At 41.1% G+C, this 18,184-nt stretch overlaps 1 protein-coding gene across 1 annotated transcript in view; it reads right to left on the bottom strand.

Moving 5' to 3' along the window:
* LOC139797375 (von Willebrand factor D and EGF domain-containing protein-like) overlaps positions 1–18,184 on the bottom strand; it is a 182,774-nt gene that overhangs the window by 17,914 nt on the left and 146,676 nt on the right. The window contains exons 24-25 of the mRNA XM_071746450.1: positions 15,433–15,528; positions 13,715–13,810 (exon numbers count right to left, since the gene is read on the bottom strand). Coding sequence (XP_071602551.1) covers positions 13,715–13,810; positions 15,433–15,528 — 192 coding nt within the window. The remainder of the gene's footprint in view (positions 1–13,714; positions 13,811–15,432; positions 15,529–18,184) is intronic.

The following is an 18,184-nucleotide window of genomic DNA, read 5'->3' as shown; positions in this document are numbered from 1 at the left end:
AACTCCTCCCTCAGAGCTTTACTGCAGGAGGTGGAATCCTGCAAAGAACCTCAAAATATTATTATTAAGAAATAACATGCACAAATAATGCGTTACTTATTCAATGGAAGATATGATCTTGGATATGATCAAGCATTTTCACATAGGTGGATTTGACTCACTATATGCACTGAAATATTGTTTTGGTAGCTTTTTTTGTCCTGGTCCATTCCTCCAGTGCAGATGCTGCTGCCCTGGCAGTTTTCAGGGCTATGTTGCTGTTCTAAGTTGGCTGCTACATTTACATTTTGCTCTCTGCCAGTCCTCCTGGACCCTCAGCACAGTGACCTGCCCTCAGGCAGGTCAGATTTACCCATGCTTATAAGGGCTGCTTGGATCCAAGCCCTTAAACTGTCATCCTTTTTTTTTTCGCTTCTTTTTTTGCCTCTCTTGATCCATGCTTTAATTTTGGCCTCTGCTTACTAAAGGCTGACAGGGATCTACGGTTCTTGCTGAGCTATCAAAAAGTGCTTCAACCACTAGTTAAAGCCTAGATGAGTTCAAAGTCTTTTGGCAACCATAACTTGAAATAATTTAATCTTTTATTCTCCTTTTTCCTTTTTCTTCCCCTTTTCACCTCATGTCTCCAATAATGGACTTTTGTCTTAAAATTTTACATTGTGTTTTATTTGACTTCCCATTTCAATTATAAAATAGCTTGTGTATTCAGAATTTAGAAAAGATGACCCCAAATTACAAAATTTGGATACAAAATGACTGCATGCTTTGTCACATTCACAGACTGTGTTATCCCCAGTGCTCACCTGCTGGCCCAAAATCATACAGCTGAAATCTAGAGATTTGAGTTTGAGATCATATGAAACCTGAACAGTGTCTTTCCTCCACCCCTTAAAAAGTAAAGCAAGTAAAAAGTAACTAGAAGTACAGTAGCACTTGTTCCAACAGGTGCTTTTTTTTGCCCCTTATACTTTGCTTGTTTTTAATGTTATTGAAACATTTGCATTTGAGATATTCCAGGTTGTTTTTATTGATAGATTTTTTAACTTGTAGAACAATAGTCTAATCCTTTAATTACAGAGCATCAAATTAGTGTACTTTTAATTAACATTTCTTTTTCAGTTTGTGTATAACTGAACATGTTCTAGCTCAATCTGCAGCAAAATTTTAAGCAACAGGTGAGGTTCCGACGTGGTCTGAGCCAGTTAAAAACTGGCTTTCAACTTGGGATCTCTTTCTCTTTGTTCAGCTGCCTTGCAAATGAACAAATGACTGAAAATACAGCATGAATTTCCTTTACATTGTTCTGTGTGATTCTGTGTGATTTTTATGGCATCTCTCCCCTTGGTGATAAATCCAAAGAAGCCCAGTTCCAAGTGAAGGAAGGGAAGTACCAAACCTGTTCTGAACTGGAGGGGCATCTCCAACTTGTTCTCCCTTTCTTTAACTTTCTTAAACACGATTGTATTTCAATACCCATCAGGCAGACTTCAACATTTGTTGATGATAACTCATTTGGATCCCTGCTAGTCCCACACCTTAGCCTCTGTGGAGGAGCTCCAATTTCAAAATAGCAAACAAAAATGTTACAGCCTCTCACAGGAAAACTAAATAAATTATCAGACACTAGGAGAGCAAATCGAATTATCTTAATCCTCCCAGGCACTGGTGACTTTGAAAAGACTCATATTTTTTTTTTTCCCCTCCCATTGAAAAATACCTGGCATCTTGACCCAAGGACAACAGTGGCTTGGCAGATTTTCCACCTTCCTTGGGGACTAAGTCTAGTGACACAGATGTAAACATATTCCTGCCTTCCCTTAGTTTGGTAGAATACATTGCTGGGGGCAGGGAGAGTCCTATGCTATCAACACATCCTGGGTGCAAGTTTGCTGGTGGTCATTACGTGCCAGTAATCCCGTTCCCCTTCCTATCATCCTCAACATTTCCATGCTTTTCCGTAAGAACTGAAGCACAGAATTCAATGTACAAGAGAGGAATAGAGTTTTATAATGCTTCACAGTTCTGTAAAGCCACAGTTTGAAACTAGAAAGCACTTGCACAGTCTTCTGTTTTCCATAACTGGGACGTTAGATAAAGTAAGCCTATGCTGAAGGTGGTAATGCAGGTTAAGGACAAAACATGATTATGTGCTGTATATCTGGTCAGGAGTGATTCTGATAAGGTAACAAGCAGCTGCAGGTGTTAAGATAAAACACAGGTGTTGCACAGAACAGACAAAATGTGCTTAATTCCTCTGTGTGCTGAAAGCCATTTGCAAGTCCCTAAGTTTTCTCTTTATGCAGCAGCTATTTCCCTTTGATGGCTTTAATGCATTTTGACCTTACAGTCACTTAAAATTTGCTGTTACCCTTTTCATAGCTTATCCCCTCTAGGCTGACTTGACCCAGTGAAATGCTTCTTGCAAGTCTTTTTATCAACCTCCATGGAGCTCCATAGTTCAGCCCTAATATCTTTAAGGTAGTCAGACCTCCTGCTTTGTCAGTCAAAAGAAAGCATCTCAAATACTGTCTGTAAAGTGAAGTAGGTGCTCCTGGTGTAAGCAGCATCAACAACAGACAACTGCAATTCCAGTGTTTTCCTCTACCTACTCTTCTCGCCATTGGTTTAATGATTCCCCTAAAACATATCCAGTATGAAGCAAAATACCCCTGCTCTGCAAAGCCAGAAATGCAAAGTTAAGCACTGGGCATGCTTTGCTGGACTGTACACCTTAAGAGTAATCTCTTGTTCTAAGAAAGAGCCACGACATCAGCCAGCAGAAGCTGCTGATTGTGTTACAGTGATGAACGGAAGTCAGACATTTCCTTCAGACTCCCCCTGCTTCTGTGGATCAGCAGGCAAAAACTTTTCAAGTTGAACTTAAGCCAGATTTTGATGCAAGTACCCCAGTACACCTTGTCTGCCTAGAAGCAGGTAATAATAAGTAGTGAAAAGCCTGTAATTTTGTTGAAGTAGCACAGCCTTCACTGCCACCCTCCTAAAGTCGGAACAGAGGCAATATTCAATCATGCTCCTAAAATCTTGGCTGAAAGGGATCCTCTGCAATGCTTCAGGAATATGCCTTGCTGCAGCTGAACATCCATGTCCTTTCCTGACAATGAGACTGCACACATTAATCCTTTTTGAATCAAAAATAATCTGGCACCACGTACACTGGGCCTTGCTGCTGCTCAGGAGACAGTGCGTCACACTGCAGTGCTGATTAGAAGATGTAGTTTTCAAGACAACCTTCCTTTTTTTTTTTTTTTTTTTTTTTTTTTTTAATATACCCGGTAGAAGCTGAGAAAATTGACCTGCTTCTGGATGTGTTCTCATTTTGGACTGAAGAGAGAAAATAGCCTCAAGCAGTAACATCTGTACGGGCCAGCTAAGGTAATGCATCAGGCTGTAGCTTACTGACAAAGAACACAGAAATGTGGCCAAAAGAACACCAACTGGTAGATAGATACCTCAACATATCCTTTAAGCATCCCTGTGCTGTCATTTGTATGCAATCCACAGGCACTGATTTTATTTCTGGCTGGGGCTGGTTTTGGACTAAGTTCTCTGTGGGTTTAGTGCCTATTTCGGCTTTTTCTAGTGTATATTTGGACATACTACTCTTCTGAGGAGCAGGAAGCTTGATCAGTTGCAGTTTTGGCTTTTGCATGATGTGTACATGTTGTTCTGATGTTTGTTTTTCCCCTCTCTGCATGGTGGCTTTCTTGATTTGGTGTGACATTCTCAAAAACCAAGAGCTGTACCTGGGGAGGTCTGGCACAGTAAGGACACGGAGCATGGGACAGATGTAAAAATGACACTGACTGGGCTTGTCAGGAAAATACAGATGACAGGGCTCAAGCTGAGAACAAAAATGAAACCAGTAGATGGGAAAGTAGTGGGGTTTGTGTTAAAACTGGCACTTCTAGTCCTTTTCTGTTGTTTATAGGTAACATACATCACCTATTGCTAAAACCAGAGGACAAGCTCTGTGCTAGGAGTGGTACAATCATGAGTCTGCAGCCTTTAAATGTAGGTCTGCTGCTAATCTTTTTCCCAGGGTGAAAACTGGAAGGTCAGGTCAGCAGTTTCCCAAAACAGCATCGTGCAATTGATTGACTGGAAAGAAGGTTCCCCATCTCCCTGGGTGCATTATGCATCCCAGCAGCACTGCTCAGATGAAACATTATCCTGACTGCAGCAAAGAAACAATTGGTTGGATGCTTCTAGGCTCCAAATTAAGACTTGATCTTGCTGAATGTTCTTCTATCCTTTGGAAAAAAAAAAAAAAAAAAAGAAGCAGGAAATAGGGATGTACTGACCAAAAAGGGTGTTTATAACAAAGGGCACCATTGTTTGGATTCTACTGTCCTGACACTAGCAGAAACTTGTCGAGGTAAAAAATATCATTCTCCCCTTTAGAGCTTATAACTGATGCTCAACACATCATTAGTGAGATGGATGTACCAATATATCTGCTACTGTGAAGGTCCCAAATGCACACAGCTCTGAAAATCATGTTATGGGCTTGGGACATTAGCAATTTCTTGTCCCTTCCTTCTGTTTCCAAGGGCAGTAAGTAACTACTTCTGCCCATGCTGTTCCAGACCTTAATTTACTTTGAAATTCCTCATCTGTGTTGATTTGGATTTGTAAATAAAGAAATAACTTTCTCTCCAAGCTCTATCAGAGTAACCTTCAATGTGAGGTTCCCCTGAATGTCAGTAATTATAGCCAAAGATAGAGGATGGTATTTTTGTCATGTAATAAAATTGTTTTGTGCAAGGTACTTTGAAAATTTGAATCCTTATCCATATAAAGCTACCTATGATTTTGAGGTTTGCTCATCCCTACTTCTCACTTCATCTGTATCTGTCAGAGATGCAAAACACTTCTTCATGAAGTCAGCTTTCTGAATAATAAAAATAATCTGGTAGAAACCTCTGAGGGACGCACTGCAGGAGAACAAATTACTGGAAGACAGAGGGATCTGTAAATGTAATTGTGATGGGTATGGTGGCAGTTTGTGTTTATAATATATTCACCTTACCACACAGCTCTAGAAACGAGTTGGTTTGCATGACATAGCACACATTTCAGAAGGAAAAATAGTCTGGAAAATTGTAGGCTTATAGATGGCAGTGCAATGCCAGTGGTTTGTCTAATTTTGTCTGGTCTTCATTCTGATGTGTTCTCTGATATACCTATGAGGCCTTTTAGAGTTATTAAAGCAGAAGATAAATCTAATTTAGATATTAGTTCTGAAAAAAAAATGGGGAAAATGATTAATATTCTATGACAAAACTATTGAGATGTGAGACTTCTCTCTGAGTGTTGGTGTATAATATACTGCACTCCTGTGTCACTCTCATCAGATGATAACATTTTCTGCCATTAAGGAGGATCCTCCATCTGGACCTCCAAAGATTGCCTGGTAGTACCTGGTGGGCAAGATGCTTCCACCTCTGGATGCTTTGAAAACCAATGAGGGTTTGCACTCCAATATGGACAGGGGACTCTCCACTGTCCTTGGACTGAAGGATTTCTCCCTCTGTGTCTCCTAATCTTCATTTTGCCCATGGTTTCTTGAGTGGTGAAACTCTTTCTAGAGATACAATGTTCAAGGTTTGGGTAGCTGCAAAATATTTCAGTATATTGAAGAATGAAAGCACTCTAAACAAAATAAGCACACGCAGGTGCACATTTATATATCTGAGGAATATTCTGCTAAGGGCTGTCAGATTATGAAATCATTAGCAAACCCTTTTTCTCATTTACTAACTGGTTTTGGTCTGCAATACTATTCATTTGAAAGAGACTCTATAGATACTTTATTCTCATCTTTGCAACTGTTAGCACATAATTAGCAAGGGGAATTGTAAAGTGTAGGCTCGGCACAGTTTATATTCCCATCTTGCCAGGCCTTGGGTTTATCAACATTTTTTCTTCCCTGAAGGATGCTGTGTGTTTTATCAGGTCAGTGAACCATTGCAGCAAGTGTATAAATTGTTCTGTTGAGCTGCTTTCCTGTCATGCCTGACTAAGAAGTGAAAGAGGATTCTCACATACATTGTTTTCCTCTGCTGATTTTTTTTTTTTTTTTTTTTTTTTTTTTTTTTTTTTTTTAGCTTCTGTGCTTCTTGCAGCCTGAGCTGTCCTTTAGGCACCAGGTGCTCACTGAATGGGCTGAGCCATCAGCTGTGCTTGATGCAGTTGGGTTTATTTTCACTTGGAAAAGGGAGGTTCAGGCAGAGTAACCACAGAGAACCCCAAGTGGCATGGCAGATGGTGTCTTGAACCAAGGAGAAAATCAGCACAGGCATCTGTGGGCTGGCAGAAGAGTGGGGAGCTCAGCTGGGAGCTGAGTCAGGGGGTTCAGAAAAGGACTGGAGTGGCACTGCACTCATCTCTCAGTCATCCTGTCATCTGCCTTAGGAAATAAGTTAAGACTTGTTTGGGAGTGGATGGTGGAGGGGATTAGCTTGCCAATGTCTTTGTGTGGGTAACCAGACAATGTTAATCTCCAGAACAGTCCCTCCTCTGGGATTTTTCACAGAGTCACAGATTTTCTGTAGAGCCCATGCCCCTTTTTAAGAGTCCTTTTAAAATATTTTACTAGAAATAGAGCCACAAAAGTATAGTTTCCTAAATCAGTGGGAAAAAAGCACTTTCCCTCACACAGAAGCCCATTCCGAAGAAAAATGCAGTAATTTAGGAATCCCTGTGCTTTTACTTTAAGGATGTGTTTACATACAGCAGCAGATCTGACATATTTCTACTTTGAGCTCCCAGTAATGAAATACTGATCCAAAATCTAGATTTTTCTACTCCAGTAAAATTCATGTTGCATTCCGTGAGTATTTTGCTTTTGGAATGAAAAAAAATTTGATAAAGCTTTTGGGCTTATTTAGGATATGTATTCATTTCTTATGCAGCTGCAATCTTATTCTCTTCCTGAAAAATAAATTTAGAGACAACTGTATGTGCTCATAAGCCCCTGTTAGAATAAATACACCAGATGTATGTATATGAACAAAATGTAGCTTTTAGGAAAGAGCAGGTCATGGTTTTGTCACAAATCCTTACTAAGAATGAGCAGGGGGAGCAGTGCTCTGAGAGCAGACCACAAACCAGGTTGCATCTTGAGTCATTGCCTCCCATTTGACTCCCTCCTTTGGGAAGCCAGAGCTCTCCTGGTCCCTCCCCAGGACAGATGCATGGGTCATGACAGGTTCAGCTGAATGGGAAAGACAGTAGTGACCCTGATTATTTCTTTTTTTTTACTTCATTTTCTGTTGTATTTTCTGCCCAAGGAAGGAAGAAGACACCTAATATGAACTTATTCTGTTACATGAGCTGTAAAATCAAGTAAGAACTGGGACCAGGGTTTCCTTTTCCTGTGTCTCCAGACTGGGCACAAACCAGCCAAGAAGCCAACCTGCCAATCTTTCTACCCCTGTTGCAAAACTAATGCTTTTTACAGCGTTACCAATCTCTCTGCTAAGAGCAGCTGTTTGCTTATTTCCAAACACCCACTGTCCAAGGCCCTTTGCTACCCAGAAACCTTAGACAAATTGTTGTTGTTGCCTTTAAGCAACATATCCTTGACATATGAAACCTTAGTCTAAGGCAAATGGTTACTCCATCCATTGGGATGAGATACATGGATTGTTCCCTGCTCAGTTGTGTGGGAGGGCATGCTGGGCTTCTGGTTTGCAGCCTGGCTGGTTTTAGATGGCTTGAGTCAATCTGCCCACTCAGTGAAGGTATTCCAGGGAATATATCATCCTTTGGCAGGATGATAACTCAGTAGCAGTCCAATTTGTTGAGCTGTGAGACTTGCTGCATGTGCAGCTGACAGGTAGTAACCTGCAGAGACATTACATGGGAATGCTGGAATATGGGAAATCAGTGACTTTCACAACATGGTATTACCTAGGAAAAAGCTGCCTGTGAAACCCAGTCTTCACATTTCCAACTAGTTTGCCTGCAGCTCTCATGTAAGGAAAGTCCCCATAGACCCCAGAAGGAAAAGGGGAGGGAAAGAGCCAGCAGAGCTGGAAAAATTAGTTATATGGGGCACTGTGTTGGCTACAAACCCTGCCTGCAGGAATCACTGGAACAGAGGAACAGCTGTCTCTCTGCACTTGGAGATCCCATCTGCAGGGTCCCAGCATCAGCGTGATGATTTCAGAGGTGGCAGAATTTGTCCTGGCGTGACCCAACAGATGGATGCAGAAACGTAGTTCATGTTTTAAACCTTCCATGAGCTCCAGCAGGCTCCTGGGGAGCTGGGAGGAGGATGGTGGGGAGGCTGGTGGCCCCAGAGGGCAGGAAGCTGCCGGGCTTGCTGCTCCGGAGCAGGGAGAAAGAGAAAGGAGAAGGAGAAGGAGAAAAGGAGAAGGAGAAAAGAAGGAGAAGGAGAAGGAGAAGGAGAAGGAGAAGGAGAAGGAGAAGGAGAAGGAGAAGGAGAAGGAGAAGGAGAAGGAGAAGGAGAAGGAGAAGGAGAAGGAGAAGAAGGAGGAGTGTTCAGCACTGTTCTCCTGTGACCTCTGCTCAGTGATGAGCTCCAGAGGGAGCTGTGGTTTGCCTTTTCGCTGGAGATGAACTCACCAGGGTACATCGCAGCGGAGAAGGGATAAACGTGTGGTGCCATGAATCCTGTTTTCCTCTCTTTTTCTTCATAAGTGAGCTCGGCTTGTATTAGCTTTCTTTTGGGGAGAATTTTTTATGAAGCGTTCCTATGCAAATAAGCATTGTGAAAAACTGGAATATAAATTTTTTTTCCCTTACACTTTTTGTAGCAGCGTAGCAGAAATCAGTGTGAACTCCCTTTGTAAGCCTCACGATCAGGAGTTACACCCCAGAGCTTTTACATTTTTTCCAAAGGGAATTTAAACCCCAAGGCAAACATCTTTCCTTTCCCATTAAGGGAATTTCCCATTTCCTTTCCTTTCCCATAACACTCAGAGCGTGTTCATTTGATACCAAGTCCATTCAGAGCTGTGTTTTATTTCGAGGTGCTGCCACCATTTGCCTCTTTCCACTCAAGGAGACTGATTATCCTGAAAGCAATGCCAGGCAAAGGAGGACACAAAGCTGTGGAGTTGCTGAGGCACAACCACACATTTCACTGTCAGCTCCTTGTCAGGCCTGGGGGTGTCTGGTTTACATAATCACAGGGCAGTTATTTCTCAGGCAAAGCCTTATATTTCAGCTGGCAGCCAATCTGACCTGGTGGATTTACACTGCTTAGTTAATTATTTTAGTAGATGTTTATTTACAAACAAAACAAACTTTCAGGCTGAATGCTTTTCCCTGTACAGTAAGGAAGCAAAAACCCACCCTGTCCTGAATGTTTTGGGCTGTCAAGCAGGGAGTATTAGAAATGCCTAACTGAACAGGGCTGGAAGTGAAAATTCTAAGGGCTGTTTATTTAAAATAAATAAGGGCTGTATATTTAAAATAAAACTCGTGTATTGGGGTTCAGTTTAGGATTAAGTGGTCTCTGATTAGCTGCCATGGATTTTGGTTTTAATTAGCTCCTTCAGCTGAGAATCTGAAGCTGCCAAAAGCAAAGTTTTCTTTTGTTTCTCTCTCCATGCAGATGAGATAGCAAGAAGGAAGGAGAAATGTCTAAAAGCAGATGAAAACCACGAAAAACATATCCAAAGGGTAAGTGACCAAAAAAAAAATTATTTGCCTTATTTTATCGTTGGCTTTACACACTATTTCTACCTGAAAATACTTCATAAGTTGGTACTGTGACAAGAATATGTGAATTCTTCGTTATTTCAATTACAGCTATAAAGGGGCCTTTGTATGGCAGTTGTTAAGGTGAAAGAAGTACTTATGAACATTAATTACTGAAAAAGCAGACACCCCCAACTATTGTGATTCTTATTTTGTTGACTTTTCAAAAGGACAAACCACTGTCCCAGTCCCTACTTACCTCTGAGTTGCACAACACTTGGATACACACATTAGGAGCAACTTTAATGAGTTAATCACCTCCAGGATGGGCACCCCGACACTTCCCTAATTTCATGGAGCTCTATCAAAGCATTCATCCAGAAGTGTGTTATGGTACCAGGAGTCCTGAAACTGCAGTATCCCTACTGTAATCAGGGCTGTCCTGAATTTTTCCCTCACTCTGGCTCCATGTGAGAGCATTTTAAAGCTGAAATTTAAGGGTTTATTGATGCAATTCATGTCATTAGTAGGCTTCAGAGATAAGTGTGTAAAAACTGTGTACTGCTGTGTACAAACAATGACAAAATTGAAAAGAGTGCCAGTTTCAGGCATCCACTGCAAGTTCACAAAGGTAATATTTCTGCTCAGGTCACTGTTTCTGGAAAGACTATTTCTCAGTTCTTCTGGTTCATGGGAAATTTCCAAACCTCATCGATATCTTCTCAAGCTAAAGATCATGAGGCTGCTCTGCATGTAATACATGGGTGGAAACATATTCAGGCTTTGTTTGTTTTACTTTTACTCATGCTATCTTGAAAGGTTTTATTAGGTAGGTAATAAATTAGATTAAAGACTTGCTGCTAGGTACAGAACAAATGTGATTTGTTGTCAGAGGTTTTTGAAACGGTACTAGAAGTGTGAAAGGACTTAAAGATACTGCAAACTCACATTCAGAGGGCAAAGAACAAGTGAAATAATGACAAAGTCCCTCAGAAGGAATTTTTTTTTCTCCTTTTGGCTAAGCCAACTGTGCATTTGTCAGCATGGGGTAACCTGGCAGTAACAGCTCAGACACCAAGCTATGATTTGGGTCACAGGTTCACCTCTGGCAGTTTCTCTGAAAATGTGGTACTTGGGCCTGGAGATTTGCAAATGGCAGTGGCTGCAGTATGACACTCCAAGTAAACATTGCTCCTAATTACAGTTTTGCTGTTGTCATGTACATATTTCTTTTCCCCACCCTGTGCAATTACCACTGCAAGTAAAAAATGCAGAATGAAATCATAACTCTCCCCCAGGGCACAGCTAAGTTACATCTGATCCTTAAAGGCAAGCAGAAAAGTCAGGAGAAAATCCTCTCTGTAAAATAGAAATCTTCTCTTTTCCTGAGTCCATCCTTGCCATACCCTAAGTCTTACTATTTCCAGGAAAATTAGAAGTGATCCAGTGTGGGGATCATCTCCCTGGCAGGTTTCTAAGTGCTCAGGCACACAGCCTATGAGGCTGGTCTCAGCTCTACAGGGTCAAGTGGCTGCAGGATTATGAAAAATAATTTGATAACTGTATGAATACATATAAATATATATATATATATACTGCTGGTGACACTGCAAATGAGACAGAATGAGCTTTGTGATATATTAGCTATTTGGGGAATGTGAAATCTGTATTGTGGTACTTTTTATACATTTTATTTAATAAAAATAGGTTTGGTAGTGGAACTTCTTTGTGTTAGGAATTTATTTTACATTTTTTCACCTCTGTGTAGATAATCAGGAACAAACATCTGTGTGTATACTCCAAGCCTTTCAGTGCATGGCATGTGTGTCAGCTGATCCTCCAATCAGTGGTTGATAATGATATAAAATCATACCAAAAAAGCTATGAAACACAGGGAAGTGCTTGAAAGAGTCCAGCGCAGAGCTACTAAGATGATTAAGGGAGTGGAACATCTCCCTTATGAGGAAAGGCTGAGGGAGCTGGGTCTCTTTAGTTTGGAGAAAAGGAGACCGAGAGGTGACCTCATCAATGTTTTCAAATATGTAAGGGGTGAGTGTCAGGGAGATGGAGTTAGGCTTTTCTCAGTGGTGACCAGTGATAGGACAAGGGATAATGGGTGTAAATTGGAGCATAGGAGGTTCAAGTTGAATATCCGAAAAAATTTTTTTACTGTAAGGGTGACGGAGCCCTGGAACAGGCTGCCCAGGGGGGTTGTGGAGTCTCCTTCACTGGAGACATTCAAAACCCGCCTGGACACGTTCCTAGGCGATGTACTCTAGGGGGCCCTGCTCTGGCAGGGGGGGTTGGACTAGATGATCTTTCGAGGTCCCTTCCAACCCCTAGGATTCTATGATTCTATGATTCTATGAACTCTGACATGTGTGGGTCTGAGGGCAGCCTCTAACTGATGGGAGCACCAGTTTTCTCTGTTTTGTTTGTGAGGGAAGTTTTGTGGAGCTCAGCTGAGGCACTTCTGCTGTGTGCCCTGCAGTCCTTTGCTATGGAAGAGCAAACAAATCTGGATCCTCCAGCAGAGGAGAGAGAACTCATTTCATATGACAACAACAACAAAACATAGACCTCTAACAGCAACTGCCTGCTATGAAGAGCTTGGCAATAAACTATTTCTTTCTATGGATCATGATACCCATCCCATGTGCCGTTGATTGTAAGAAAGAAATAAGAAACATTATTCAACATTTTTTACCTAGTAACCATCAGCAGCCAGTAAGAGTAAGCAAATAGTTGCATTTTCCTTCTACTTAATCACAGTTCTCTTCATTCATCACAGACACAGGTTCTTTATTTACGTTTTTACAACACTAGGCTAAATAAAAGAGATTACATGGTGGTTATGAAGTAGAAAAGAGATTGAACAGGACAAAAACATTTTCATCATCTCAGAAACCTTTCTTTGTGAAAGATTATACCGAGACGAGAAACAAAACCTGATAAACTTTTTGAAAGTGGAGAGAAACATGCTGTGGGTTGGAGCAGCTGGAGCATTGAGGGGATTGCTTTGCTGGACTGCAGTCATGACCACCTCTTTTTCCTTTCATCTGTCTGGAGACGTGAGAGCATGTTTAAAGCTGGAAACAGCACTTTTCTAATGTTCCCTAACCTCAAAAACAAGATGCCAAACTAGATTTTTTTCCTCCTTTCTTCCCTCCAGCTTGTTCCTGCCAGAAGAGACTATTCAATTGTGCACTTTGCAGCCAGGCAGAACTGTGCCTTGTGATTCTTCCTGCTGAAGGAGGGGAGAGCTGTAGTGTGGGGATTGAGAGGGCTTTTGTTGCTGGAAGGAATTTTTTGCTAGCTTTTTTTTTTTTTCTCTGTGTGTGAAAGACATAAAGTGCTCTGGAAACGTACAGATTCTTCCTGCCAAGAAGGGTTGTTTTCACAGCTCCCTTTTTGGCAATTTCAAACTGGTTAGGAGATAATAAAAAAATAAAATAATAAAAAAAAAAGTTTTCACAGAGATATCCTAAACTCCCTGGGTGACAGATATTGTTGAGCAATAGAGTCTGTAAAAATGCCAAAATAACCTGTTTCCCCAGAAGAATTGAACAGAAATACCGACGCTAAGGGAAAGCGGGAGTTTTCAGTGACAAGAACAAAAGCAAGGCTGAAGCATCATTAACCAACAGTCTTAATTAAGCCAGAAGTATGATGTTCTGATATTTTTAAGGATCTCAGGCAGATGCTTTGCCTTTGGCTCTTATTTTTTCCCCCAAAAATCTTGAGTGCAGAATAATTAATTCATCTTCAAATACAAGTGTTACTCATTCAGAATGCATGAACTACTTCAAGAGGATTCTAGCAAAATGTTGTACTCCCAACTTTGCCTTAATATTATTCTGATTAACAGGTTGGTCATAGCCACAAGGTGTTGCTCTGTGTGGTGATAGAAATACAGGAGATCACAGCATAAATCCAGACTATTCTGTGAACATACACAGAAAGGAGAAAAACTGTTTATGAGTCAGAGAACTTTAAAAAGCAGAGAGAATTTTTAACTTACTTTTCTGGCACCTTCTTCCAGTGTAGCCCTCAGTGCAGGAGCACACATTGCTTCGAACACAGTGGCCACCATTCTTACAAGGGGGGATGCAAACAGCTGGTAAAAGGAAAGCAAAAGTTCTGTGCACTGAAATCACACAGGGAATCAACTTTGCTTAAATACAGGCTCCCTCTTTAGGCACCTGTGTTGGCAGACTGCTCTGCAGAGGCTTTTTTCTTTAGTTAGACTGGGGAAGATGTGTCTCCAAAGGCTGATTTGGTCAGACCCTAGCTGGAGATCCTGGTTCTCGCTTGTTGGTGGCTAGACTGTAGGACATGACTCCTAGAACCTTTTAGATCTCTTTTAGACACTTGCAGTTGAGTTGTAGGAATGTCTTGGAGAAGCTCAGGTTTTAGCTCTGTAGCTAAAGGGCTTTTTCAAGGGTTTCTGCCCTTGAAATGTAGACCAGTGTTTGCTGTTTGCTCACTTGGCTTTGGTGCTATTTCTTCCCCCTTTCTCAATGAAGCAGGAGGAAAGGCTTTGCTTTTCTTCAGTATCCATCCACTCTCTCCCCATATCCCTTCTATATCCCACAAATGTGGCTATTTATATTCAAGTTTTAGTTCTGTCTAAATCATAACACTCAAGGATAAAAATTCCAAATCACCTAAATGTTGAAAATCACCTCCACGTTGAGCCTTGAGAGAAAGATCATCAAATTAAAGAGTGTGTTTAATTTTCGCTCTCTCCTTCAGCCCCAACAGCACAAAAACAAAGGGCAAGCTCCATTTGCACTTAGGTTTTTGTGTGTGAATCATTCACTTGCAAAAATATGCATTGGGATTGCATGCATCTAGGAACCCCAGAGGAAAAAAAAAAAAAAAAAAAGAGAGAGAGAAAGAGGAAAGAACTTCTAATGTTGAAATAGTTCAGGTTTGGTAATAAGAGTGTATTTATACTCCCAAATTCAGGAGGGGATATTGGAGCAGTGCTAAAGAAAAAAAAAAAAAAAAAAAAGTAATGCAAGTGGTGCTAGCACAGGGATCCTCCAGCTATTTGAGCCCTCAACAAGAATTCCTTTCTCTTGTGTATTATGCCTGTGCTAATGGATAGTAAAAGTATTAATTAATTTGACTTCTGCAGCACAAAGTGAGCAAGAAGCCCAAGATGCTGTTAGTCTCAACTTAGGGCTCTTTCCTTTAGGACAGGGATTCAAAATCAGGTCTTGCTCTATGTCAAGCAGAACCATAAATGAGTGGATCTTGGAGCAGGGATCTGAAGAGACCTTAAACAAGTCTCCCATCCTCCATCACCCTCCCATCACTCTAGGATGGCCAAGCAGTTGATTTGGTGAGCCCCATGTGAAGATAAATTATCATCAGGCTCTGAAAGACAGTGTAGTAAATGCCACACAGTGTGCAAAAGCAAACACGTAGATCCCTACTTTAACCTTCCGTGTAATAGCTGCTAATTAGTGATATCACTGATTTCAGATAGTTTCAGATTAATTGTTCAGTTATCATTAATGCTATCACAAATAAGTGCTTACTCCTTCACAATACCACTCTGAACAATACACTGCAGACTTACTACAGGTTGTAACAGCAAAGGAGCACACAGGAAGTTAGGATAAGGAAAATCTCTGGAAACACTTCACATAGGGGTAGTTAACAGTATAGGCTGCTGTTGATATTTTAAGCCTGGATTCTTTATTAAGATTATAAAAAGCACTTTCTTACCTCTCTGGCACTGTGGCCCATAGAAACCATGAGGACACGAACACATATTTGGCTGTACACAGATTCCTCCATTCAAGCACACAGGATTGCACACAGCTGTATGTGAACAGAACAGAAATCTATGAATTTCTTGCAAATCTGACTTTTTTAGAGTAGGTATTCTTCTGCACATTACATTAGAATAAATTTTTCTAGTAATACTGTGATAAATTTCACACCATCCTTGCTGGTCAGCTGCGCCGTGGCATTTATTCATTGTTGACACAGTGGGAACATTTCAGTGGTGTTTTAGCATAGCTTGGGGCATAAAATAAAAGATCATTTAACAGTTTATTTCTGATGTCTTCCTTTGATTTGCACAGTTCATTTCCTTCCACTCTGGTATCCTCACCGAGCAGGATCCCAAGGTAGTAAGAGGCAGTCAGGTTGCATCCAGCCTGGAGAACCCGTAGATGAGATATTGACCATTTTCTGGTTTGTCTGGGTTCAGCAGAGCATCGTGGCATTTCCCTCAACTGGAATAGCTATGGGCTGCAAAGCCTCCGTTTGTTCTGCCTCATTTAAATGCCAGTTCTCACAACATATTGGCTCATGCATCACCAACAAAGCCACTGGCTGAGCTCCCTTTGCCTCTTTATTTATCTGTTATTACTGTAGATGATATAGCAGGCATTAGGAATTAAAAGCTGTCTCGAATATATCTGTGTGGCAAGTACCTCACTGCTGGAAAAAGAAGTATTAGAATTGCAAATTAGTTCAGTTGGGAAGTTGCTGTGTGAAGAATAAGGAATCAGATAAATTCTTCATTGTAAAGCAGAGTAACACTTTAAAACCTTCTATTCCCTTTGTCTTTCAGTATCTTGCAGAATAGCCCATTAAATAAATTAAATACATTTAAACTTAAATAAATTAAGCGTCGCTAAAATGTTTCAGATGGACTAAAGGAGAAATAAAATGTCAATTTGAAAAGAGAAAAAAAAGTGAAATTGTAGTCTAGATGAGAGGTTTTTCTGACGAGGCAGCAATCACTTATGAAGTCAAAATGAACTTCATTCATGGCTAATGGTGAATTTGGATGAGCTGCCTCATTGTCAGAGCTAGTTCACAGATGTCCACACTCTGTCAGTGTACATATTTTCATTGGTAAAGTCCCTCATTTTCATGTATTTTTATATCTGTGTTCAGCCAGAGACTCCTATCACTCTAGGCAGGAAACCTGAACAATATCCACAAAATGCTCCAGGTGGTGCAGAGAAAACAGTACAGGAGAGGTGAGCCTCACAGTCTCTCACCTAAGGTACTGGCAGACAAACAAATCCTGCTCCTGCTACCCTGAGATGGAAATTGCTGCTTCTGCACTCTTGCTTGTCCCCCTCTTGTATTAATCCCCTTCAAAGCTACCCCAAAATAATTATGCACAACTCAAGGAAGGGAAAAATGAGAGAGTGGGAAGCAGAATACCTGGTGGCAATCCCAGTCATTTACCAGGCATCTTATCTATGTTAATTTATGTGTCCTCAATAGCTCTGTCATTTCTACACTTACAGGAAGAGCAGTCTCAGGGAGATGGAGGTTAAAATGACATCTCTCACCTTCCAGAAAAGGTAATGTAGGCTGAAGGTGTCACAGCCATTTAATATTCACTATGGCAGAGGCAGATTGCCTCTCTAGCCTTGAGGTCTGGCACTGATTAAGGTACTCCTCGTTCTTGCTGCTTTTAATATTTCACTGTTTTGCATTCCTTGTCCCAGGTGAGCACCATAATTGCTGTGTCTTTGGAGGAAAAATGTGTATTCCAGCTTTCAGTGCTTAGACCCTGAGAGGAAGGTCTGAGCTTTATTTATTCCAAACAGGGTTCAAGACTATGAGTCCTGACTAGAAATAGGTACCTGGTGCCAATCCTCCCCTTGTCATTTCATACTGATGGCTGGAGGTGGCTTTTCCCTGAGTGTGCACAATTCTGTGGATGCCTTTGTAGGCACTCCAGACCGATGTGAAACACAGAAGGAATAGTGTGAATTCTGCCAGCATCAGGATGTTTAATGTTAGGGGGTGAATGGTTACATTCTCCTTGCAAACTGACTGTTGTTTTTTTTTTCTCTTAAAGTCACAAGCCATCTTCTTGGAATGGCCAAACTGAATCCAAGAACTGGACCACAAAAATCTGAGTAGCCAGCCTCAGCTTCTCAGCTCACAGAAGTTGTAAGAAAGTAAGGAAGTTTCTCAGCTTGCCCTTCTGTGTTCAGTTTTCTTCCTCAGAATATTCAGGACTAGAACTGCACATGTATGGAGTTGCTAACAGCACCAGAAGTCACGTTGCTCACTTGCACTCTTGTCCTAACTTTACTCCCATTCCTGTCTCCATAAACTGTACTTTTAAATTCAGATTTGACTGCATACTCTTAAAAAATCACCAAAAGCCAAATCCTTTTGCTTTCTACCCCACCAGTAGACTTTAAGAAATATGTGTGGAGTTAAAAACAATGAGAATTGGAGTTTGCACAAGTTTTGAGCAGTGCAGGTGATTGCATTGCCCTCATCTTGGCCCCAGTGGGTGTGGGACTGGACCAGTCAGTCACTGGGCTTTCCATGAACAAGACCAATGAAGAGTCCATGGCAGCTGAGACTGCAAATCAACATGTCTCCAAAGCCTCCAGTGAGAATTATTCCCATTTCCAATTGGTGAATAGCTTTATTTTTGCATTTGTGCATACCAAGAAGAAAGTCCAGAATCACACGAGCTTGAAAACCA

The sequence above is a fragment of the Heliangelus exortis genome, chromosome 6 (genome assembly GCF_036169615.1).
Source record: "Heliangelus exortis chromosome 6, bHelExo1.hap1, whole genome shotgun sequence".
Taxonomy (NCBI): domain Eukaryota; kingdom Metazoa; phylum Chordata; class Aves; order Apodiformes; family Trochilidae; genus Heliangelus; species Heliangelus exortis.
Note: the sequence above shows the minus strand (reverse complement) of the source record. Positions and strands in the feature narration are given on the sequence as shown.